The sequence below is a fragment of the Acanthochromis polyacanthus genome, chromosome 16, assembly GCF_021347895.1.
Source record: "Acanthochromis polyacanthus isolate Apoly-LR-REF ecotype Palm Island chromosome 16, KAUST_Apoly_ChrSc, whole genome shotgun sequence".
NCBI classification, from domain to species: Eukaryota; Metazoa; Chordata; class Actinopteri; family Pomacentridae; genus Acanthochromis; species Acanthochromis polyacanthus.
The window spans coordinates 10498853-10525540 of record NC_067128.1 but is presented as its reverse complement, the minus strand read 5'-3'; the positions used below and the strand labels follow the sequence as shown (position 1 = coordinate 10525540).

The 26688-nt window shown below is 38.8% G+C and overlaps 3 protein-coding genes and 1 non-coding gene across 6 annotated transcripts; 3 read left to right on the top strand and 1 right to left on the bottom strand.

Annotated features, from left to right (window-relative positions):
• Positions 1-10023: 10023 nt before the first annotated feature.
• Positions 10024-12492, top strand: myct1a (myc target 1a). Its single transcript, XM_022221541.2, has 2 exons — positions 10024-10382; positions 11300-12492. Exons 1-2 carry the CDS (start codon positions 10328-10330, stop codon positions 11845-11847), a joined length of 603 nt encoding a protein of 200 aa, XP_022077233.1. The 5' UTR covers positions 10024-10327; the 3' UTR covers positions 11848-12492.
• Positions 12493-13167: 675 nt separating this feature from the next.
• serac1 (serine active site containing 1) lies at positions 13168-20811 on the top strand. 3 transcript variants are annotated; one of them, XM_022221543.2, is made up of 17 exons: positions 13168-13290; positions 13866-14010; positions 14162-14198; positions 14322-14464; positions 15623-15712; positions 16328-16459; positions 16553-16674; positions 16785-16913; positions 17061-17174; positions 17544-17706; positions 18041-18191; positions 18304-18445; positions 18689-18789; positions 19109-19206; positions 19367-19549; positions 19642-19785; positions 19928-20811. In XM_022221543.2, the coding sequence occupies exons 2-17, from the start codon at positions 13917-13919 to the stop codon at positions 20062-20064; spliced, it is 1980 nt and encodes a 659-aa protein (XP_022077235.2). In that variant the 5' UTR covers positions 13168-13290; positions 13866-13916; the 3' UTR covers positions 20065-20811. The 3 variants fall into 3 exon arrangements, with proteins under 3 accessions (XP_022077235.2, XP_051816999.1, XP_051817000.1); XM_051961039.1 differs by having other exon boundaries at positions 13182-13290; positions 13901-14010; XM_051961040.1 differs by lacking the exons at positions 13168-13290; positions 13866-14010; positions 14322-14464 and having other exon boundaries at positions 14156-14198.
• A 302-nt stretch (positions 20812-21113) lies between these two features.
• Positions 21114-22703, top strand: gtf2h5 (general transcription factor IIH, polypeptide 5). Its single transcript, XM_022221545.2, has 3 exons — positions 21114-21234; positions 21580-21666; positions 22376-22703. The coding sequence occupies exons 2-3, from the start codon at positions 21632-21634 to the stop codon at positions 22554-22556; spliced, it is 216 nt and encodes a 71-aa protein (XP_022077237.1). The 5' UTR covers positions 21114-21234; positions 21580-21631; the 3' UTR covers positions 22557-22703.
• Positions 22704-23586: 883 nt separating this feature from the next.
• LOC127530421 (U2 spliceosomal RNA) lies at positions 23587-23777 on the bottom strand. Its single transcript, XR_007937011.1, has one exon. It is a non-coding gene; the product is annotated as a U2 spliceosomal RNA (small nuclear RNA).
• Positions 23778-26688: the final 2911 nt, after the last annotated feature.

Below are 26688 nucleotides of genomic sequence, written 5' to 3'. Positions count from 1 at the left end.
ATGCCAAACAAACGAGCAACACTTGCTTATCTTATGTCACGTTCAAATTATGCTATGAGTCATTTCATGTGCAGGTTAATGAAACATACGTGTTCCTCTTTGATTCCTAGAAAACGTCTTGATGATATTATCACAGGTTCAGCACTCGTCTCCCAGGAGATGGACGGCAACCAGAAGACATCAAATAAAACATCACATCAAACTAGATTCTGTGCGCCCCTTCTAAACAAGCCAATGTGATCATGTGCTCAGAGGACAACATATACATCACCAAAGGTAATATGTAAATACAGCAACTAATGGTCATGCAGATCCATTCAGACAACAGGAAGCATGTCTGACTCACAGCACATCTCTACTCTAGGATAAGGGCACAAACAGAATCCAGCAGCATTAAATGCTCTGTCTCTGTGGTTAATTTGACTATGATAAAGCAGTACTAGTCCCACAAACCCTCAGTCTACCCATCTGTAAGGATTACCACGGCAACAAGACTCGTCGTAATTGAAATTACTGAAATTGCGTAACTGCTAAAGGGACAGTTTGCTAAATGAGATAAACGTTTCACTAACTGGTGTTGACATACCCCCTAGAAAGAAGGATCCAGTTAAAGGAGTATTGTTGGAACAAGCCACTGCATAATAATTCACTGCCTCATAGTGTTAAATGAGACTCCTGTATGTAGCTATAAGCAGTGAAAGCCCCTGTGGCTATTCATTCTCTACAGGTATATTTTGTTAGTTTGTCAATGTATCTAGCAGTACCATTCATCATTTTGCAGTAGATGAAACATGTAGCTCCTCAAAACAGGAGCATTTGCTTGTGGATGAATTTTAAAATTTTTGAAAGGTGCATTAATCCTCTTACATAAATAATATTGAAAGTTAACACCACTGCGTTGTGATTAATTGTTAGGTCTCGCCGACTGCACGCCCGCATCAATTTCTCTTTGCACTGAAGAGAGAGCTTAAGGGGAGGTTTCTAAATTTAGATCAATCAGTGCACAATTGGGATTCAAAGTGTGCATCCACACCTGCACACAGTGATGCAGAGGAGCCACGTGGCTAGTGATGCTGCTCTCAGCTTTCACAGAAACTGCCACCTCAGAAGCCACACAGGGAGCAGCCATATTGGATCTCGGCTCTAGTGTCACCTGACTTTCCTGCTACTTTGTGAGCGTCATCAATCTGATCCTGTTAGTAAGGGATATGTGATCTTGACACACAGAGATACACAATTATATGAAATCTGATTAAATGCCGACATCTGCTGCAAATGCCAAGTTACAGCACAATTGAGATACGATTTTTAAAAATCTGCTCATTTGATTTGACCAAATTTGAAAAAGGATAAACATAGTGGCTGTAGCTCCAGTGTTACAGCCACAGCAAGTTATTTGTACAGTAGGCTAAGGATAGTCCTGCTAATACTGTCGAGTTAAGAGAGAGCAATATACTTCATCCTGTCAGCCACTCTGGGGATTACCTTTGCATTGTCTGCTTCGCTGTCCATCTGCATGCAGACTCATACACAGACACACACTGATACTTTACCGTGCAGTATGTGTGCACAAGCAAGTAAGCACACTCCTACAGCAAACACACACCGAGCATGTGGACAAATGAACACAGACAGTAAATACACACAAAACAAGGGGAAATAATAATGTCTGCAACATGGTAAAAAAAAAAAAAAAAAAAATCTGCTGCCCCCAAAAAAACATCTGCATGAATCTCCATCTCTATTCTCAAGCATTGGCAAAAATGCAAAGATTCCACAGAAAGTAACGCAAATTAAAGCACTGATAGCAAATGAATGTTATTAAAAACATCACTGATTATAACCTAAGAATTCCACTGCTCTTGCATGCTGAATGCTGTGACATTGCATATCTCACCCAGTTATGTCCTTCTCATACCAAACATTTAGTAACCACATGAACTCGAATTCCAGCGCTACACAGAGGCGATGTTCATGGACACAAGGAGCAAGATAAGAAACCCAGAACTATTTTTTACAGTAACACTGAATGTCTTCAGCTAATTCTGGTCTGCTGTGTCATACCGAGCACTAGGTCACCTCTAAAAGCGCTGCAAACCAAGTTAGAGCGGTGTGAGTGAGTAAGCACTTTACACCTACCTTGCAGCTTCTGCATCACATTGGCAATATCCCGAGCAGAGTGTCCGTAGTGCCTAGGTGATGCCATACTGCTGTCCTGAGGTCACCAAAGTCACGTCCCAGCTCCTGTGCGTCACCCTGGCAGGATCCTCATGCTCTGGCCAGGACTCAGATTGGGCTGCAGCAGTTGCGTGTGTTCACATTGACTGCAGGATATTACGAGTGAATCATGTCCATGTTGCCGTGTTTCTCTTCTGAAGTCATCCCTGTTACAGTAGCAGTCTGCAATCCTCACACTCAGCAAAGCTCCTCCCCTGATAATGATGATGTAAGTGCATACTGTATGTGTATGCCAGCATGCATGTGTGTGTACTGAACATCTTAGAGGCCCCCTCCCTCGCCGGAGTGCTTTAGTTCTACAGACAGGATGGCTTCCTCGTCTGTATGCACTGCCACCTGCTGTCCAATCAAAAGGAGTGCTCTTCCATCGCGCTGAGACCTTTGGCACTGCTGTCCTGCCTCCTGGTTCTACTGTAAGAGGGGTGGCTGTTAGGTTTGTAAGTGTGAGAGAGAAAAGGAGACCAAATGTGAGAATGAGAGAAAACAAAAGCAGCGATAAAAGATCTGACGTGAATTTGTAAAAAGAATGCATCGTTAATCCACCCACAAAATAGATAAAAATGATCGCAAAGTTACCTTTTAATTGTCTATTTTTGCTGAAAATCATAGCAACAAAACTTGACCTGATGACACGATACTTTCTAAGGCTGTTGCAAAATAATCAGACTCATTCTGTGGACTAGTATAATAGCATATTGAAATATATAAGTGAGTTTTATTTGCCAGAAGTATTGCAGATATATGCACATTATTTTTCCAGCTCATTGCACGGAACATCAAGTTTCTATTGGACTGTAATTACCATTTTACCATTATGACTACTCCAACTTCAAGTTCACCTTTATTGTCATTCAGCAATGTCTGTAGCAAACAGTTAAACGAAATGGTGTTCCTCAAATCCATTCATGATGCAGAAATAAAAGTAACACTATAAAAAATATGAATAAATATAAGGTAAAAATAAATACAAGTCAAATTAAAAAACACTAAACTAAAAAAAACACAAGCTTATATCAGACACCATCATACTCGCTATTGAGGTGATAATGGGTGAGATTAATGTGAGGTGACAGGTGTGTGTGCAGGTCTGTGTGTGCTGCTATTAGCAGGTGCAGACATACAATGGCATACTTTTCAAGTACACACATTAACTGGGATTAATAAGGAAACTACATCAACTTACAAGAAACATGTTTTATATTTGAGCTTACATAATTTTTTATTTTAAAAACCTTTAGCCTTACATGTGTTTTCTTCATGTCAGTGCTCATTTTAGTCTGATGCCAATATTTTGTTTTAATGCCTAAACCAATCATATTATCATGTATCCCTAGGTATAAGGCCACCTGAAATACTAGCTTAAAAAATTATCATTTATACTATTAGCAAAAATTACTATAAAATCATTGATCACAAATTGAGGCAGAATAAACATCCATGTATCATATAGACTAAATAATCAGGTAACGAGTGGAACAAATAAGAATAGAGAAAATCACTGTTGAATGTTTTGAAACAAGATGAGATAAGATGACTCTGTTAAATATAAATCAATAATGTGTGGTCTTTACTCATTTGCCCTAATCATGATTTGTTGTTCTTGCCTTGCTCTGTGTACATGTATGTACAGCACTTTGGGTCAATCGGTGGTTGGTAAAAGTGCTATATAAATAAAGCTGGATTGGATTGGATTGTTGGGTATTCCTGCATCAAGGTTATCTCTAAAATCACAGTATTCAACCTAAATATTCTACAAAACATGTAGATACAGATATCTATGTGTCCATAAGTATGCCTTTATGTACACACACAGTAAACAAAATACAGTGCATCCAGAAAGTATTCACAGCGTTTCACTTTTTCCACATTTTGTTATGTTACAGCCTTATTCCAAATCGGATTCAATTATTTTTTTCCCTTAAAATTCTACACATAACACCCCATAATGACAAAATGAAAAAAGTTTTTTGAGAGTCTTGCAAATTTATTAAAAATAAAAAACAAAGAAATTACATGTACATAAGTATTCACAGCCTTTGCCATGAAGCTCTAAATTGAGCTCATGTGCATCCTGTTTCCACTGATCATCCTTGAGACGCTTCTACTGCTTAATTGGAGTCCACCTGTGGCAAATTCAGTTGATTGGACATGATTTGGAAAGGCACACACCTGTCTATATAAGGTTCCACAGTTGGCAGTGCATGTCAGAGCATAAACCAAGCATGAAGTCAAAGGAATTGTCTGTAGACCTCCGAAACAGGATTGTGACGAGGCACAAGTCTGGGGAAGGGTACAGAAAAATTTCTGCTGCTTTGAAGGTCCCAATGAGCACGGTGGCCTCCATCATCCGTAAATGGAAGACATTTGGAACCACCAGGACTCTTCCTAGAGCCGGCCGGCCATCTAAACTGAGCAATCGGGGGAGAAGGGCCTTAGTCAGAGAGGTGACTAAGAACCCCATGGTCACTTTGTCAGAGCTCCAGCGTTCCTCTGTGGAGAGAGGAGAACCTTCCAGAAGGACAACCATCTCTGCAGCAATCCACAAATCAGGCCTGTTTGGTAGAGTGGCCAGACGGAAGCCACTTCTTAGTAAAAGGCACATGGCAGCCCGCCTGGAGTTTGCCAAAAGGCACCTGAAGGACTCTCAGACCATCAGCAAAAAAATTCTCTGGTCTGATGAGACAAAGATTGAACTCTTTGGTGTGAATGCTAGGCGTTTTGTTTGGAGGAAACCAGGCACTGCTCATCACCAGGCCAATACCATCCCTACAGTGAAGCATGGTGGCGGTAGCATCATGCTGTGGGGATGTTTTTCAGCAGCAGGAACTGGGAAACTAGTCAAGATAGAGGGGAAGATGAATGCAGCAATGTACAGAGACATCCTGGATGAAAACCTGCTCCAGAGCGCTCTTGACCTCAAACTGGGGCGGCGGTTCATCTTTCAGCAGGACAACGACCCTAAGCACACAGCCAAGATAGCAAAGAAGTGGCTTCAGGACAACTCTGTGAATGTCCTTGAGTGGCCCAGCCAGAGCCCGGACTTGAATCCAATTGAGCATCTCTGGAGAGATCTGAAAATGGCTGTGCACCGGCGCTCCCCATCCAACTTGATGGAGCTTGAGAGGTGTTGCAAAGAGGAATGGGCAAAACTGCCCAAAGATAGGTGTGCCAAGCTTGTGGCATCATATTCAAAAAGACTTGAGGCTGTAATTGCTGCCAAAGGTGCATCAACAAAGTATTAAGCAAAGGCTGTGAATACTTATGTACATGTGGTCTCTTAGTTTTTTATTTTTAATAAATTTTCAAGAATCTCAAAAAAACTTTTTTCATGTTGTCATTATGGGGTGTTGTGTGTAGAATTTTAAGGGAAAAAATGAATTGAATCCGATTTGGTATAAGACTGTAACATAACAAAATGTGGAAAAGGTAACGCGCTGTGAATACTTTCCGGATGCACTGTATAATTTTAATAAAATGCAGAGCCTCGAGTTGGGATACAGTGAATGAGTGCTTCCATAGAGTCCAGTGGATTGCTTGATAATTCAAAGCCTATTGAGCAGTTGCATGAAATATCATGTGACATCACCTCTACAGTCTGCACCTCTGCTGCTCAAAGGTTAAAGGGGGAATTGTTTCATCTCTCAAATCAAATCATGCCTGGTACCTCGGAAACAACGAACTGGGACTCTAGTCTACACATACTGGATTTCTCCTTAAAAATATTTTTACAAGATGCAAATTTTACAGCTGGAAAGAAAATAAGCCAGAAAAGACGACTGATAATCAAAACACACCTCTGGCAAATGCATAGAGCATTTCTCTAAAGCACAACATTCAAGATGCTACTCCACAACAGATCAATGCCACTTTTTGAAATGCAGGAGGGAGGTGTGAGGAACCACCGGGCTCTGAGCACTTATCACGATGTGTAATCCCATTAGACAAGTCCTTTCATCATCATCTCTGGAGAGCTCTTAGAAGAGCTGACAGAGGAGCTACAGTGCTCTGGCCACAACATCACTCAATAAATGTAGATACAAGACTGGGCATGGAAAACAAAAAAGAAGAAAAAACAATAGATTATCACTGATTGCAGATTCTTCAGTTTTTATAAGTGATTGGCAGCAGGTAAATGAGGCTGATTTTATCGATGGGAGAGTCCTTCACAGTCAGTCTGTGTGTCCAGATTTGCAGGTTTCTGTATTGTCTAGGAAGCATTTTGAAGCTCTGCTGTGTACTTCTTTTCTGCAGTGACCAAATAAACCAAATAAAAGTAAATGTTTACTCTTGGGCAAACACTCAAAATGGTGATTGAGACTGTAGGAAATGTGGAGCATGAAACCTCTCATTCCAAAAATAAAACTACTGTGTTCTACGGGCAAAGCTCATGACTAACTGCATACAACTTGTTTCTCCACACTGTCAAAGCAAAATCACAGCTTACAGTGAAAATATCTCACAAGACAAAAACAATAATCCATCCAGACTGCATTTTCAAAGAGCCAGGGGTAAATGATTTACCTTGGAAGTTTAACCGCCTATTCAGATTCCACTGTATCAGCATTTCAGCTCTACGAATGTACATGCATCAGAATCTGCTGTTTGACTTGCAACTGCATTGAAATGTTGTGGGATTTAGTTGGGATTGGCCGGCTGCTCGGCAGCAGGGATGGACTGCTGATTCGTACATTTTTACGCAGCTCAGCTGAGGTGACCTCTACCGTTCAGAGTCCCTCAGGACCAAACAGATTCAGCAAAAGAGAATGCAGACAATGCTGCAGCAGAGGGGAGCAGAGAGCAGAGACAAAGCGCTCAGGTCAATAGAAACTCTTTCAATAGTTGCCAAACCCTACCCTTTTAAGATCCGTTTCCTTATCTAATCGTAGCACAGGCAGGGAGCAGGGACCGAGACCGCCAGTCTGGTAATCTCTTTCATACATAGTCAGCAGTTTTCTAAAATCTCATTAGAAAGTTGGTTGTCAACCTGTATGTCAAAATCAACATAGTAGCAAACAGGAAAATCCTGTGCTGCAAATGGATTTATGCCTGAGAGAAAATATGTCTAAATAAACAATTTAATCAAGAACAAACAATGATTTTCTTTGAGCAAAAAGACCAAATCTTCATAGGTACAAATGATGTCACTAAATCATATCAATATTTGGAGCCCAATATAACACAATGGTTTCAAGATACAAAGAGATGTGCATTTGACTCAGAACCCTTTTTCATTGCAAAACACCACAAGTTTTGCCTAAACTTTGTGTCAAATCACTGCTTCACACATTGCTAAGCCACACAATGGATCAGATATCACAACTGTGAGATGGCTTTTTTGTATGCAATGTAATAATCATCATTTGAAGCCCAGCAAACACACAGTGTCACATATTAAAAAGAACTACTTGAAAGCTGAATATCTCAGCTCCTACATAATTACTGTGGAAAAATTCTGAACTGGATGTTGTTTTTGACTATATAAAACAGTGTAGACCACATGTTTACTGTACACGGTGGGAATGGATCTGTTCTCCACGACTTTCAGGTCTCATTAAAGGCATTAGAGGAGATTTAATTTCCTACAACTTTGAACATAGCATGCGCATGTGCACATACAACCTCTCCCTCACCCCCTCTAATCTCCCCCCTCTTAATATTTACGAAGAAACGCCCCCCTCCAGAAACTTGCGTAGGACTCGTGAAGTTGGCTTTTACGGCTGGGTCCCCCTGGATCTTTATCTGCCATTATGTAAAAAAAGATGAGCAAAACAAGTCGCCAGCTAACTACGAAGCTATACCAAAGCAACACATACAGAAAACACGTAAGTCCAAGGCGTACGTAATCTACGTAACTAGGCCTGAGCCGGAAGATTTTTGATTGACAGGAAAGGGAGCAAACCAAATGCCTCGGTCTGAGCGCGTTGATTGGCTGATGTTTTTCAGGTCCTGCCATGTCCACAGTTATTTTATTTTTTTATTCTTTTAGAGACCATACATACAAGTCCACTAAAGGTCAGTATATTCATTTTATGTGAATCAGACAAATTAAACATAAAAAAACATCCTCCATAATGCCTTTAAGAGAAAAACTATGAAATTATCCTAAAGAATTACTCCATCTATTGGTGAAATAGGGAATAAAAGGAACACATGCAGTTTTAAAAACTGTTAATTCCTGGAAGTTAGTTTAATTTTCTAACCAACACAGCCTCTCTACATACAAACAAGACTAACCTTTGAGCTGTTGTAATTTTTACAAAGAAAAAAAACGCACCATGACAAATTGCTTACTCTTCCTCTCACCAACAACGCCTCTATTTTTAACAGGTTCATAGACAATTGTTCCAAAATGTAAAAATGTAGAAAGGCACTGTACTAAAAATTAAATTGATATCAAATGGATTTCAATAAACCTGTAAATCTGGAAACTATTCACTGGTCTATATGATGTTAAAAACTTAATAATATAGTAGATCCTTCATTGCTGCCTAAATCCTTGAACCCTGTACAGAAAGCTAATTTCCTTACCAAGGCATTAAGGACATTTCCCACCACTCTACCCAATTACATTTTGGCCGTGAACTGAAGCTATAAAGCTCAAAGAATGTCTCTTCCGCCTATGAACAAAACGGCCCATTACCATCCAATTTCTCTACAATAGGACACAATGACCACACATACTATTAGCTATGGGTGTTTGTTACGGGTGCTTGCTGGTTATTTGGTTTTATGGCAGAGCCAACAATTAAAGGAAGTTCAGGTTTTAGTCAGGCTATTCTCTCTTTTTGCCACTTAGAAGGCTTAGAATATAATACCCTCACAAAAATTTAGACAGAAAATACAACCATTTTTTTTTATCTTACTGAAGTTAATATGTTGACTCAGTCAACGCTGAGACTGAAGTTAGGATGAGGGATAACCTTTGAAAAGTAAAATTAAAGATGATGGAGCAAGTGGGCTGGCCTACATTAGACACACACCAGCCTGACTGCTTGCATCCTTCTTTCTGATGACTACACTGATGACCTTGCAGATTTTGCACTGAGTGGATTAAAGAAATGCTGAGTTTAGGATCAAGAATGAGTAGCATAGGCAGGTTCATTTCCATTCACTGCATACTAATTTGTTAAGGACAGAGCAAAAATGAAAGTAAAAATGTTGGTGCATTAGGAAGTAACCGCACTGCTTTTCTGTCTTATCAAACTACAAAGTTTGTACTGGATCTCTTCAACTGAAAAAGGACCAGACATCCAATCCAGGGACCACTGACCTGGCAGACACTGTGGAAAGACTGAGCTTACCAACAAAGACGCTGGAAATCAGGCAGATACCACATAGTCACACACTGTTGAAATGCACCAGAATACAACCACTTTTTGCATCACTACAACTGAGTATTAAAAGCACTCACAAACTTTCCATCATCAATCCCAGATGTGAATTTCAACACACATTTCAGGCCCAGAACTGTAACTGCTGGTCCAACTAATAGCAAAACTGCTGCCTGTGGTCACTGAGGTGGAAAGAAAAAATATGAGAGATTGAAATATTTATCATTTCTGAACGGAACAAAAAGATCGGTGCTTGCGGTGAACTTTCCTCTGGTGAAAGATGAAGGACTGACTCTAAGGCTGCTGTGGTGATACTTTCTAACATTAATCAACCTGAAGGAAATGATGGGAGAGGAAGTGATTATAGAAACACCCTGTCTCCCCACCTCCAGGATCTCTGTCCTGGATAGATAAGCCACTCCTGTTGCTAATTTCAAGCAGAAAAGCAGGAAATGTGACAGTGTAGTTTTCCGCTTCCATAAACAAGATGACTGCCAGAGTTAGCCGCCAGTTCTGTGTGCTTCTGGGCTGAGTCTCCCTCTGAGGGAGTCAGACAAACTGACAGAGAAAGTGAGCAAGGGACACGAGAGGGAGAAAGTAAGGGAACAGGAAAGAGACGAGGCAGAAAAGACAGGAAAACCCATCAGAAGGAAAGAAGGACAAGCAAGAACTGACAGAAGAAGGGAAGAATAGAGTAAAAGACTGACTGAATTAAGCATCACTCTCTCTTCTTTTACTCTGACAAAGAAGATTAAGTCATGGCTGCAAACGACACAAGTCTCTTTCTGGAAATACTTGAGTCTTTCGATGCTGGTGAGTGTGTATTCTTTTCAACTTTCCTTCTCTTTGAGCCTGTCTTTTTCATGTGGTTGCTCTGATTGGCGCCGTTGTTCTCTCAAGAATTCAAGCTTTAATCATCCCTGGAATAGATACAATATGTGGGTCGAGTTCCTTCTGAACAGTACTTTATCCAACTAATCTGAATATTCAAAGAAACCTTTTTTTTCCATTTCTAAGAATACTTACTCCAAATCTGTAAGCTACTGATATGTTTTCTTTCCAATTGGTTCCCTCAGGTTTCCCAAATGTCATTTCCAGATGACTTTTGACCAGTGTCTGCTTTCCCCTTTGCCAAAATTAGGGTAAAACTACTGTGGAAATACGGGTTAGCAACAATGCAGGTTCAGTCAATTTAACACTTAACTGTATTGAAAGGAAACTGATTTGTTTGCCCTGGAATAAGTCCAACAAGATTTGTCTTATCCGCTCCATTCTCTCTCTTCTCTCAAGCATGTTTATGTTGGCTTTACTTCTTCCAAGGCAAAGAAACAACAAGCAAAAAGTCACTGCTCTTTTAGTGGGAATCAGATGCAGCCAGTTTGTTGACTTGCTCTGGTAAACATGAAAGAGGAAAGGCTACTATTATTTTGTTACGGGGAACCAACGTTCAAGACATTATTGGCAGGACTCCATTTGTTAAAAGCAGATGTTTTTTGTGATCTCGGCAGGGCCATAGATTCTAATTAAAATTCCTTCCATTCCCCAGGGGAGATAAAAAATGACTGTCAATAAGGATAAAGTGCATTTACATGTATTGCATGTAGATAACTTATTAAACTTTTGCCCCTGCAGTGATCCTGAAAAGTAGGATGTTTGTGAAGAATCTATCAAAAATGCATACTGCAGCACAGATCATAAAATATCCTTCTTGATATTTCCTCTCTTTACAGTCCCTTTAATTATAGCTTTCTGTGTGTCCATGGCGGTTGGTTTGCTCTTGGGTGCCCTGGTTTACGTGATACTGACTTGGATGTCCCGACGCAAGGCAGGTTCTGCCAGCATCACCCGTCACTCACCTCGCCACTCGCACACGTCTTCACGAAACCGTCCAGGCTTCAACCGCAACAGCAGCTATGACCGACGAAGCAACAACAGCTTGGTCAGCGCTGCATTCAGCTTTCACCACCAGACATCCTCCCCAGATCACTTCGACCCGCTGGGGCACAAATCCAGCTTCAGGGCCTCCACTTTCCACCCGCTCCTCCAGTGCAGCCAAATCGCAAGGGAGGCGGAGGAGGGCAGCCAAATCACACTGCCTCGCACACCAACTCTGGCCATGTCAACTGGATCAGCTCAAACTGCAGCGCAGCCAGCTACCACACCATCAAGACCAGAGTCATTTTGGGGCAACAATGGTCTGAGGGGTCTCCCAGCTACACAAACGCCACCTCCAGCGTATGAGAGCATTATTAGGGCCTATCAGGAAACATGCACCTGAGAGGAGTGAGAGCACCAGGCAGATACTAACTGAATGAGTCCAGAGTTGCAAATGGACTTACAGAAAATACTGGACTAAATCAATCTTGATTTATACGACGAGGTGGAGCGAATGAAGTCAAGGTCAACTATGTGCCCTACTCAACACAAAAACACTCTGAAACAACATAAATTTTGTATTTTTTTGTTATATATATGTATACACACGAAAATTTTCAAATATGTACTTCTGGGCATTTATGCAAGGCTGCTTTTTCTCTGCGGGTGATATAACTATGTAAAAACCAGAGACAATCATTGTATATCTGGAGTCTAAAAAAGAAAAGTGTCTGTTAGCTTGTAGTTAATAAATTGCAGGTGTGGAAATTGAATATCTATGCAAATCTATGTAAAAGACCAGGTTAAATTGACCTGATGTTTTCTTTGTTGCCTCACACGCGTTTTATAGAGTTACAATATATGAATGTGTGTGACATTCAAAATAACTACGTGTGTGTGTTGGCATGAACAGTGTGTGTGAGTGTGACAGATGCCACAAAAAAGTGGGCATTAGGTGCAAGAAGTTTTTGTATGGTATGTATGTTTTGAATGCAATTTGCTGAAGTGTGCGTCTAAGTTAATGCAATAAAAGTAAGAATCAAAAGTTTTTCATCCAGAACTTTGTGGTCTGTAACTGATCTAGAGGATATTTGCTAACACACACAAGACAATCACCCTCTCTGACAAGGCAACAAAAGATATACACATAACAAACACTTTAACAATAATGCAATCAAACCGTTCCATTAGTGTTCGACAAATGTTGATTTTTTTTTTTTGAGATCGTAATGTACCGGTACATGTAGTACATCCTGAACAAAACAAGAGAAACATTTTATGAAACAATTACCCACAACGCAATCTATTACAACACCACCACAAACTGTAACCGGATGATAATAAATCAGTTTCACTGGCACAAACACCTGCTTTTGGGAATATTATGCTTGCAATTTTATTTTCACTCAGTAACAGTTGAATTCAAATGCTTCCAGCTGTGCCATTATTCTGTCCACCACTTTGAAGCAGACACAGTACCTTTATGACGGTTTTACTGCTGTTTCCTGAAGGGGAAAATCTTATAGTACAATTAGTTTGGAGTTGAAGGACACTGCCTTCCCCAGAGCTCTATAATTTTACAGGACAAACAGAAGACTCATCCTCTTAACTAAAACGCATCAACAAAAAATATATTATTGTACGTTGGATAGTTCAAATTCAACAACCACGCAAATACTGTGCTGCTACATGACAAAAATAAAGTCATGATTTATTCTTCCCTGATAGAGTTGCGGAGAATGACGTATTATTTGTGAGACAACTTTACGTCGTGTTTATGAACACCGGCTGCAATCGTGGAGGACAGTATCGTAGTTTTTTGAAATCCTCTACTTCGATAAATAAGGTAAAGTCACTGTTCATCAATCAAAATGAACCAACAGCACACCCACAGGTTAACTTTGTCCGTTGGCTGGATAAGCAGCGGTGAGCCCGAGAAGTGAAACGTTAGCCATAAGCTAACTAAATCTTCGGCAAATTACTGTTAGCTAATGGTTAATGTAGCTTCACCTCAACTGCAGCTTTAACGTTATAACTGACTGAAACCTATATCTGTGTGTCATTTAGTGTGACATATAAACTGAATGTGGTTAAACTGAGTGGCAGTGGAAGTGGCGACAGCCGCACCTACCTGTTATTTCAAGTTAGGGGTAGCTAAGTTAGCTAACGTTAGCTAGAGGACTTGTTGAACGAGTTTATGCTTTTTTAATGACAGTGTCACAAGTTGCATCTGTCGTTTGTTGTGTCATTAAAGCCTTGCAACTCAAAAAATCAAACCAAATCTAATAACCAGGGCAGTTTGGCTAATTTAACTTGGGCCGTTAATTATTTACGTGCCTTACATTAGCTACATTAGCTTCATCAGATTGTCATCATCCACACTTCTGATTCTGTGTTATCTACACGTGTTTTGTGAGACAGGCTGTGTTTTGATTAACTTGCTCACGCACTGGAAGGACATACAGGTGAAGGATGTCTGTTGCAGCTCTACGTTTGATCCGCTGTCGGAGGCTGAGTACAGCTGGACCACCTGGTGTGAAGAAAGTGCTTCAGTGGAAAGATTTAAGTAAGTTATTAGACATAATTGGTCTACGTGTACATAGCTTATTGTCAGGAATCTAATAGACTCAATTATTCTCAATAGATTAATTTAATCTGTACGTGAGAACAGTTTAAAGCCATTAATAAAAAATAATCTTTTTTTTTTTTTAATTTAGGGAAAGTTGCAAAAGTAACTGGAGCCGTTGTGTTGGGGTAAGTTGCAGTATTAACAAGCAGATTTTAAAACTTGACACCCGAATGCCCACATTGTATTTCAGTAATTTTTGTGAAAATAATTATCACCGTCCCACAGTTTATCCATTTTGCTTTCTGCAGGGGCTGTCTTTTTATTACTTATGAGGTGGTAGCCTTGGATAAGGCTGTGACCATTGACACTAGTGCAATTCTTCAGGAGAAATACAAGTCTTACATCTATCTGAAAGCCACTCCCTCCGATGAAAAAGACAACCTAGCTGCAGGTGATGAATATCATTCATTGCAACTTTATGGTTAAATATGAAGTTATCTGTCAACAATATTTGGAGTGTTTTTTAGAGATTTTGTTTTTAGACTTTGTTCTTCTCACATCAGTCTGATGATATTTGGTGAATATTACCTGAACAATAATCTAAATTCAGCATGCAAATGGTCCTTTTTCTTATGTACAAAAAATTTAAAGTATAATTTCTGTTCTTTTGATTAGCAAAGGATTAAATTTTGCCAGTTGTGAGCAAAACATTTTTGATTTGTTCAGCTGGTCACAAGGTGATCAGATAGTGTGACCAATTCATAGGCACTCCTTTGACCAATTATTATAAAAAGCCACCATAAAATATGCAGTTTTGTTAAGATGACAAGGCCACACGTGACAAGAAAAAAACAGAACGTTTTGTTGGCTGCTGCTTGCTGCCCACAACTAGATCCGTAGTCTGGCACTTGAATGTCCACAACTGCACCATTTGTAATTGCAGAAATAGTTTCAGACAGCTCTGGATGGATGTGTCTAACATCGTGATCCTGGCCTCTAAAAATATCCACCAACTTTACCAAGATTTTCAGGAAGAGCATTCCACAAGCATCAACACCTTATTAACTCTGTATGTCACATATGTGGCATTTGTTGCTCACTTCTGGTTTCTGGGGGTACCCTTTACCGATTATCATTTCCAAAACAATACTTACTTGGCCGTTTCACAATGTCCACTTTGTTGTATAGATATTATATGATGGGACAACAAATTCTTATTCCTGTATATTAAAAAGAAAGAATAGAATCTAGCAGGATCCATGCTGTGTTTCTGTTTTTGTTTAGTATGTGTCTGATATGAACAACATGTCGAACAGCCATGTCCAGCTGACCAGAAACATCTGTTCTCATTTCTTCCTGCCTGTCCTTCCCCTTCTCACCAACTTTCCTGCCTGAAACTTTAGGTCACTCTGTCACTGATCTCACTTCCACCAGTCTAGGTTCACTTTTTATGTGACAGCAATCACCATTTACTTTTACTGAAATACCTACTAGCAACCATTACTATGTAGCGTCTAGTGTCTTTGGAGTGATTTTGCTGAAATGTGATTTAAATCTTCTAGAAGGTGGTATTGAGTAGTAAATGTTTTCGATTGTGTATCTGTTCCAGGGCTTACACACAAAACAAGGAGGGAACTTCATAAAGCAGCAAGACGGTTTCTGGAAATATCCTCTAGGCTTTTTCTGCGATCACTAGATGGTAAGAAAAGTTGTTTTTATACCAGTTCACCTAAAAAATGGACTGTCATATTTCCCCTAATATTTCTGGATTGAAAGGTAGGCATTGTTGCAAATAGCGGCACAAATATTTCTGTTGTGTTCAGTGTGCACATGGGGACCAAAGGAAACACCTGCCTTGTTCATGCTGCACATCCTGTTTTTGCGGGCCACATAGTTTGTACATTAATGTGTATATTCTGCGATTCGCTGTAATATGAATTGGATTGTTTATGTTTGTTCGCACTATATCAACCACTCATGCTTTAAATTGTAAATGCAGTTTTGTAGGAAAAAAGAAACACATAAGTTGATTCACAAAATTATATTCTGGTGAGACATTGAAAAAATAACTTTTGACCTTTTATAAATTGATAGCTGCCAACTTGCCGACACAAGGTTTGCTACAGAAAGGTTGGTCATGTGACTCTCTAGCTGTTGTAATAATAGAAAAGTGGTGCTGTAGATAGAGGTCATTAGAATGGTAGAGAAAGTTTAAACAGTTTAAATTTACAGTTACAGACATTTGTTGCTCACTCTTCAATTTTATCCTGTAAATTTTAAGTTGCCCAGTTTGTTTTTTACCTATGTGTCTTAGAGCACTTTACCAACGTGGATGCAGACCCACATGAAGTGGCGTTATGGGTCCTGCTGAAGAGGACAATGTCGGCCAATAAAGCCATCAGACTTCAAGCTGTGCAGGAGCTAGCAGATAATTGTCATTGGCATGGTAAAATATGCTAAAAGTTGCATCTATCTTGAAGCCGATTTACAATACGTGAACAGAATTGGTATTAAATTACACCTGTTGTGAATAATTCAGATTACCAGTACCAGACAGCAGCCCAGGTTATTGACCAGCGGACAGCAGTGGGCCTGGCCCGAACTCCTCGGGTCGACCTGCGATTTTTCCGACACCCTCCTGCACTGCGCAACTTGGAGGATGTATGCATCTCTATGACAAAGTTTACTGTTAAGGATATATGGAAATAGAAGCTTTACAGTACACATGCACTGTATAAGAGAGGAACTAAAATGTTTTAATATCTTCTCAGGGTTTGTCAGCAGAGGATGAACTGAGGCAGCTGTTGGCATCTTTGCCCCAGTCTGAGGTGGACAAATGTGTTCAGTACTTCACCTCAATGGCCCTCAGAGAGAGCACTCAGTCCATGGCAGCACAAAGGGTAATGATGCCAGATGTATGCATACATGTTGATATTCATTAAGTCTTTAGGAAGGTGATTACCTCAAACCAAAAACAGCAGGATGGTAACTATCACCAGCATACCCAAGAAGTTTGAAAAAATCTTGTGCACTCATTATTGTTTCAGGGTGGTCTGTGGTGTTTTGGTGGCAATGGGCTGCCTTATGCCCAGAGCCTCACCTCTGTTCCTTCTGAGAAGGTGGAGTCCTTCTGTCTCCAGGCACTGGTACAGCACTCAAAGGTAAAGATTTCCATTATGCATCTCAATAGGATTTGGTTGTGGATAGTCTAATTTTCTTTTTAAAACTGATCACAATCATTGCAGCAGCAGATTGTACAAATCTCCCCCAACATTTAAAAGCAATTCAAGTAAAAGCTAGTTCAGAAACAAAGCACGTTTTGTTTTAGTTTAGTTTACACAGTGGAATCTAATGTATCGTGGCTGGAGAGGCCCTCGTCTGCATGCAATTATTCATAGTTGTATTAACTCATTATTTCATCATTTAATGTGGTTCACAAGTGAACAAGCATCTTAGTGCAGTAAAAAATAACCTAGAATGTGTTTGATACAAGGTTGTAATTTACTTACATTTGACTTTATTGTCTGCAGGTACAGAGTCACTGTGACCACATAGTTGCCAATGGGGGTCTACAGCTCCTCCAGAGGGTTTATCAGCTCAGGGGAGATTCCCTAAAAATTCAGAGGAACATTGTTCGCATTATAGGAAACTTGGCATTAAATGAAGGAGTTCACAAGGCCATAGCCCAGTCTGGTAAGTCTCTAATTAATCCATAGACAGCTCTGGTTATTTATCATCTTGACCTTGTGTGCTGTGGACGTTACAAAGAACAAAAATTAGATTATATTAATGTGCCTGTTTGATCTACAGATGACTTATTCACCACTCTTTATTTAAAAATGTTTGTTTTTTATGGTATTACCACAATTATTCACCCAGACACACTTTCAAGTAATTACCCTTGGGCACACCTGTCTGTTTGGGTGTATTTTCTCTTTGTCTGACTGGTATTAACTGATAGATGAATCAAACATTATAATGGATTTTACTTTTTCCCCTTCCTTCCTTACCTATGTGCTGCGCTCAGGCTGGGTGTCTGTGCTGGCTGAGATGATGCAGTCTCCTCATGTAATGCAGGCATCGCATGCAGCTCGCGCTCTGGCCAACCTGGACAGGGAGACAGTGAAGGAGAAATACCAAGATGGTGTTTATATCCTTCACCCACAAACACGTGACAAGTAGGAAATGAACTCCATTAAATTGTTTTGTAACATCATTTTTTTTTAGAACGTTTAAGTTTAATGCTATATGTAACCAAACACTTATTTTCTACTGTGTGTTAATTTCCAGTCAGCCAATCAAAGCAGACGTGCTGTTCATCCATGGAATTTTAGGGGCAGCTTTTAAGACATGGAGACAGAAGGACCGTGTTACATTAGAAGAAGAGAGGGAGGCTGAAAGCAAAGATGACTATACAGAGTGCTGGCCAAAGGTGACAAATGCCCCTGATTCCTCTTATTACTGTGCAGTGTTATGGATTTCCATGAAGTGTTTACCTCCCACAGTGAAATGAAATCTTTGCTGTACCCATTGATTGGTTTATCTGTCAAAGGGGAAACTAATTAATGTGTGGTTCAAGCTGTGCAATCTGAGGTCTTCCATTTAGATGTATCTTGAGAAAGTGAGTCATCCCCTCATTGTTATTCCATGTTGTTGTGTTCTTTTTTATTGACAGTCATGGCTGGCTGCTGATTGTCCAAATCTGAGAGTACTGTCAGTGGAGTATGACAGTCATCTCAGTGACTGGATGGCCAAATGTCCTGCTGAAAATCAGAGGTAAAAAAAATATAGATATGCAATTGTTTTATGTGTCATCTGGTAGTCAAGTTTAAAAAATGCTAATATTGTAAAGCTGTGCTGTTAAGGAAATATGTTCACTCCTTTACTGGGGAAAAAATGTCCACTATGTTTAACACAGAAATTAATTAAAAAATACATTAGAATCTGAATATTTCACACAGCTTTTTCCAACATTGTGTCTATTCAAAGCTAATTAAGATACTTGTGTGAGTTAAATATTTACAATCCTACGGGTTCTTAAAATCATTATGCACAATATAAACAGACCAAATGGATGGCTGGTTTGTCTCCTCAGGAAGTCTTTGGCCTATAGAAGTCAAGAGCTGCTAAAGAAGTTAAAACAGGCTGGAGTTGGAGAAAGGCCTGTGGTCTGGGTAGCCCACAGTATGGGAGGTATTCTGTCAGAACTTTCCTTCCACAAGCATGCCAAACTTTTACCCAGATCCCTTTAATACAATTTGAAAAACACATTTCTTTCACTCTTGCACCGTGCATGTGACAGTGTTTGACTCACAAGTTGCACTCACTATGCCTCTGTATGTGTTTCTGTCAGGATTGCTTGTGAAGAAAATGCTGATGGATGCCTCAGAGGATCCAGATATGCAGGGGTTGTTACAAAACACCAAGGGTGTTATGTTCTACAGTGTTCCTCATCATGGCACCTTTATGGCAGAGTACTCGGTCAATGTCAGATATCTTCTCTTTCCCTCTATAGAAGTCAGAGAACTCTGTAAAGGTGAGTACACACAATGAACTATGAGGTAAATGTCTGTTTCATAGAAATTGTTATAACCATCTACTGTGAAAATTATGTCTGTGTGTTCAAAGACTCACCAGCTCTGCGCAACCTGAACGAGAATTTCCTGAGCATTGCCAAAGAAAAGGAAATCAAGGTGCTGAGCTTTGCAGAGACGCTGCCAACAAACATCGGTCCCATGATCAAGATACTTGTGGTACCAACACAGTCAGCAAGTATGTAACACTGATGTACTTGGGAAATAAGGAAAGCCTGTCTGTAATGTATAGCTTAAATATGTCGAACAGACCTTGCAAGCTGTGTCTGTAATGTGATTGCTTTACCTGTTGCCTTCAACCTGATGTGGTTTGATTTCAGATCTTGGCATCGGGGAGCTCATTGAGGTAGACGTAGATCACCTCAACATCTGCAAGCCAGAGAAAAAGGACTCGTTTTTGTACAAACGCAGCCTCCAGTTCATCCAGGAAGCACTGAAGAGCTACATCAGCCACTGACTGAACTCTATCAGCAGACACACTGATACAACCTACTGTATACTTGAAATGTGGAAGAGCACAACCATCCCACAAAAAACCAAAAGGAAACAACTGATGCACATTCACATGGACAACCACTAATGTGATTATAGTATAGTTAGGGTAAATTAAATTAATTTTATTTTACTTGCTGATATATAAAAAAATGTGATAAAGAAGCCTTTGTGCATATTTTGTTGTCCTAATCATGCACCTATATTTGTATCTCTCACTAGTAATTCATGTGAATTTTAAAGATCATTTGCATTTTTTAATAACATAATTACTATGTTTACAAGTAAGTTCAGATGAGAATTTATTCAAATTCAAAATTTACTTTTACTATCATTTTTCTTTAATTTTAGACATATCACTTTAACACAGGATACATAATACTTATGTGTTGTATATTTACTTAAAGATGCACTGACATTTCATTACCACTTGTATGCCTCAGTATTTTTGACCAGAGCAATAATTTAAAATGTTATTTTTATATTTATGTATCTTACTTTAACAACAGTAGGACAGTCATATTGGGTGCCAAAATGTATTTTTCTTCCTAAGCCTTACCTCAAGTGGACCTCAATTAATATATTACCGTAGTTCAGGTTGCTTTATTTATTTGGGCTGATCAAACAATTGATCTGGAATCTCCATGTATTTGCAACTGTCACTAGAAATGCTAAATACTGGCAAGGAATTGAATAAATGTGTCAAACTGGAGGGTTTTAGTTGTCTTGTGTATGCACTGCATATCTAATGATAGATATAGATAAATAGATAGATAAACGTACTTTTATCTCTTACATTTGACTTGATTGCAGATATTGCAAGTTCCATACAGATAATGTGATGGGAGAATTTCCCATATTTGTTTTGTCATTAAAAAGTGTAACGGTTCATAGCGCACAGAATTAATGTGCGTTAAAATATAAAACTTGCTTCTTTTTTTCAAGCCTGAGAGGCGAAAGGCAGCGTGGAGATGGTTAAATATGCTATAATTTGCTCAACTAGGATTTGCCGCATACGCGGTTGTTGGATCGAAGATTGTCCCTCGACACGCACCGTACGTTAACAACGCAGTGACGAATTAGCACCGGTTAGCACAAGAAACAACCATAGACTGTATACAACTGAATCTATCAGGTCTGTGTAAGGCTGTCTCTTACCCTATGTCACATGTTTTTCCCTAAATGTAGCTTGGTACGCAAATGTGTAACGAAGGCTTACTCTATTTAATACTTGGAAAACGCAGTGTTTGGCTGAATATGTCCGTGATTATATTGTTTTCAGTTAGCGTTAGCAGTAAAAAGCTAGACTGAGGGTAATAACTTTAACTGATACTGTCTTTCAAAGATCGAGGTCGAAACATGCCTAAGCGTTCTATTCTTTTTACTGGAATTTACTGTCCTGTGTCTAGTTACTGCTACGTTAGACCTACCATTAGATAATTTACCATCAAGATCACGTCTTGTTTGCTTTGTGCCACAGGTCTGGATCACTTTCATTTGTCTCGACTGCCAAATTCCCTGCGCCTGTCAACATGGTCAATGTGCACAAAGGAGTCCTTGTTGAATGGTAAGGAAGGTTGTAAATCTGTTGTGAAAGCTTGATCGAGTAGAACCTGTGTAAGTTAAGGGATAACACAAGGAAAAGTAAACCTGTCACGCTTAACGACCGTTTTACGGTTTTTCAGTATATAATGTTTTTTGAAACCCACATTCACATTTGTGGAACATTTCCATTTGTGAAAATGCAAAAAAACAGGATTTTTATTATTTTTTTCCTCCCGCACGTTTTACAGTTTTGAAACTGTCTAGGCCTCTATGAATTAGACTTACTCAACCAGATTAAGTATGGTGGTTTTAGATCTGGTTTTCAGGATCTCATCTAATGAGGTACAACTTGTGGGGAAAAAACAATGAAATCTCCATTTTTTGGCATTTTACCAAATAAGATAAAGGCTTGACAAATCTAAAAGAAGGTTTCAGACAACGCCAAGGATTTATGTAAAATTACTTACATGATCTCACCATATCTAAGGGCTTACCTTAAATGTCCAACAGTTGTACATTATGGAAACACTGAAAAAACATGGAATCTGTCACTCAGTGCTCTAAGCTGAGTATGGCTTAACTTTACCTCAACCACAAAATCAGAGTCTACAAACTGGAAGCTAACTTCAGCATCTTCAACACCACTAGGTTGATTGTCAGAAAAGTCATTCAGAGCTTTTTTTTAAACAATACATTTATTCCTTCTTCGCCTTTCTTTCATCTGCTCATAGTGATCCTGCCATGAAACAGTTCCTCCTCTACCTGGATGAGACGATGGCCTTGGGAAAGAAGTTTATCCTCAAGGACCTTGATGACACACACTTGTTCATCCTGGCAGAGGTGGTTCACACCCTCCAGGACAGAGTTGGAGAGCTAATGGACCAGAATTCATTCCCTATCACGCAGAAATAATCCTAAACTTCATCAAAGAAGAAGTTTCTTCTTGGACATTGGACTGTTTATTTTCTTAAAATGAATATTGTTTGCAATGTTTTGTCTGCAGACTAAAATGGAATAATTGTTCGGTCTTTGTGACAGAGTAAAATATTTGTTTTATTACTTCGTTTTTGGTTGATTATTTTTCTTTTAAGCTTTGATAAATGCAAGAATCAGAATCAAAGATAGTATCTTTCCAGTGGGGTTGTGACTTTTTTTCCTTTCTTTTTTTTTTTTACAATTGCAGTTATTTTGTTGCTGTTCAATCAAATAATCCATCCATCCATTATCTATACACTGTTTAATCCTCATTAGAGTTGCAGGGGGCTGGAGTGTATCCCAGCTGACTTAGGAAACACCCTGGACACGTCACCAGTCTATCACAGGGCTACGCATGGAGACAAACAAGCATACTCACATTCACGATCAGAAGGAATATAAAACATTGCAGTTGAAGTTGAAAAATTCTAACCATGTCCATTGTGGGACTCCAAACTTTTGCTAAAATGAAGCCTCTGATGGGAAATTAATATAAAACACATTGATGTCTTTATGTCTAACTCCTGTGAGCAATATATGAAATTTCTCGCTTGAGTTCACTTACAACTTGCTGCAAATATTTTCTGTTGATCATCATCTAAATGCTCCTGAAATCCAACAAAAAAAAACATTTTAAGGACTACTTCTTCAAATGAAACTCTGTAGGTGAAAGCAACGTCTTTTTCTCTCAAAGTTACTAAATGAAATTAGAACTCAGTATACAGTATTTACACATTTCAAGGCATGGTGATTTAAAGTCAGTTTAGTGATTAAAAGTGACTTTTACAGGTATTAGGAAAAAGGTTAGTAGTGCCTATATCAAACAATAAATGTGAGTATTCTAAGTATAACAATATTACTTTACCACTAACAGGTTTAAATAAGTTTACATAACAGCAGCAATCACCACACAGACTCAGAAGTGGAGTTTCTGCTTCATTTTTGGTTTTTACTTTCCACATGTGAAAGGGGGTGCACCGTTCCTGGAAGTACTGCAATACCAGGTCGATGCGTGGAGTGGACGGAGCAAGCCCCTATTCCATCTCCCTGTTCCAAAAATCAATTTAATATATGGTCCCCGGGTAGGGGACGTATCAGATATTAAACTGATAAGAACAGATACTACACTTGATCTTAGCCAAAAGGCCGAGAAGCGATACTCCAGAAACGTCGGAAGCAGGAGAGCCATGCTGCTTACTACGATTCTCACTGACGGTTCAGTATGATTATACGGAAAACAACAAACTACCAGATGAAATGTACAGAAACAAACTGATTGTTTTTTGTCCTAATCGGTGACAAAAAGTTGTTTAAACTGCACATTTTAGTGTCAGAACGTCGCTAAAGTGAATGCGGGTTAATGAGATTCCTAGTCACGTGACGTGCTCCAGGCCAATAGTCGATGACAACGAAAAAGTATCAAAAACATCTATATTTAAACTTTAGTAGCGATACTTTCGATCTTATCTGTTACATAAATGATTAAGATATAGTGCAATGAATTCTAGCTGTAGGATGGTTGTCTATGAATGTAAATAAAAAATACTTCCAATATCCAAACGCTATCACAAAGACCCATCGAGCTCTGTCTCCCTCATGTGTACAATCACAAAACTGAGCCTGAAACTGCAACTGCTCTGATGTGAAACCATGCATGTGTAGCAAAAATATGAGCAAATGATAAATATTCAGTTCACCCACTCTGGTAAAATCAAATCATTTCTACGTGAGCGACCCAGTGCATGAAACTCACCAAGCTAGCTATGGGACTGTCTGATACTTAAATTTTCAAAATAAACGCCTTTATGACCAACAAAGTGATGTTTTCGGAAAAGTTAAACGTTTTAACATTAAGTACGCAAGTATTTCAAACTTTTATAGCTGTTTGAGTCAAAGCATTGACACGAAATTAAGAAAATTACAAATAATGCGGACTCTGTCCACCATCTTCAGAGCTAATGTAAACGTCAAAAGAGCACTAGAATGCAGAGATATTTAATAAGAGCACTTGTATTTAACGATACCTCAAAACAAGATATTTACAGTTCATTAACAGTTAGCATAGTAAGCTAGCCTGCTACATCAGCGTGGTTTGCTTAAACTTGGCTAGTTGAAACAACTGCACAGGCTGTTGGAGATTCTTACTGTCTTTATTTTGTCTGCACTACCATTACTATACTGAATTAAAAACATTAACCCAGTAAAAAAAAAAAAAAAAAAAAAAAAACGAGTTCAAATTTCAAACGTTTTACATTCTCTTCACCCTCTCTGCAGTTTTAGCTAGTTTATCAGTTAGCCTAGCTTAGCGGTTAGCAACACAAACGTCCCTTCAGGTGTAAAAATAAAAGTAACTAACAAATGCTGTGGTTTTATCTCATTTATTAAAAGTAAAACCAAAACAGCGACGGGCAAAACAACTTCTTTTTAAAGTAACTGGTATGTAAAAGCACAAATTACCTGAAATGTTGCTCCAAAGGGCGGAATAGCGGAACAAGTTCAGGGCCTTGTGCCGATCAGGTTTAGGTCATGAGCAACTTCAGGTTTCTGTAGGTGTTAAAGTTACAGCAAATACACCCAAAGAGAACCGAGTCTCATTTACTGTGAGCATTTATTTTTCTCAATAAAATAATTTGGAAAATGTCACCTTAGAAGTCCCATTCTATTTCATAAAATCTTATTTGTTGATCTATTTTGGATCATTGATTATCATTTTTAACAGTAAATGAGAACTGCAGTATAATTAGCCTTATGTAATCCTTTGAAAATCCTTGAAGACTGCTTAAGTTATGCTTTTTAATTGCTGATAAAGAAGCTATTGAAATTACTTAACTGTAATTGTTTAACTCCAGCCCTTTCTGCAGGAAATGATGCCTAAAATATTGAATACTTTGATCTAAACAATATTATCAGGATTATTGTAATACTACTTCTCAGTAGTTTCTGCAATATTAGCTTCTGAATCATGTGTAGCATTTCCTTTCTTGTGTGTATTTCAGTTTCATTTGCAACTTTTTGATTACATGTGCAATATTTCATTTTCATGTACAGCGTTGGCAGCATGTGGAATATTTCATTTTCATTTAATTTCTCAGGTGCAATTTTATTTCATTTTTTCCATTATCATGTGTGACAGTCTCACCTGTTTCAGTAATTTCATTAATGCATATGTATGTACTTATATTTTCCTGGTTTTTACTTTTTAAACACTGCATTTCTTGATTTTTTTTAGCAACATGTGGAACAAGAATTTCCTTTGGGATTAATAAAGTTTTATATTATTTTATTATAAGTACAGGTAAGACACTTCAATCAAAAGTGTCTTACATGTACAACAAAAGTATTTGTCAAAAATAAAGGCTTCTTTCTGTCTGCTCAGAGCATTCACCTGGTTGACACATCACACTGTCCATCCAGGCTTTAGCTTCATTTCTTTTGGCTGCAGGTTCTGGGTCAGTCTTGTTTCATCCCTAAAGTCTTTCTAAACCTGAATCATCCACATTTGAACTAATAAAAACACAGACAAAAAGGTTCTTTATTTACATGTATTTTATTTGTCTTTTTGTATTCTATACACATTTAACCATGACAATATTACGCATTGTTATGTAAGCAATGTAAGAATTTCATTGTACGTTGTAACTGTCTAGTTTTCAGTGCAAATGACAAACCTCCTAAATCTGAATCGGTCTGTCCCCCGCCTTCACCATGAGTCGGCTTGGATAGGCTTCTTCAGTTTATTACATTATTGTGCTGTAATTTATCACATTATTGTGCTGTAAAAGTCTGATCTATTTACAACAATCAGAACATTCTTCTGTCATAACAGTTTTATTTGTTAGAGATTTCTATCATCATAAATAAACTGGATGTCTTACCCTTAGGGTTGTAAGTCTATACAGTCAAAAATTTGCAACATTTTATTAACAAATCACTCTTTTTTCAACAGATGTTCCCTGTTTTGTGACAGCTGTTTAATTACAGATAATGAGCAACAAAATCATAGGGAGGGAAACTATTGATTTTACATCTTAACTGTAAGAAGTCAAGCCAAAACTGTAAATAATAACAA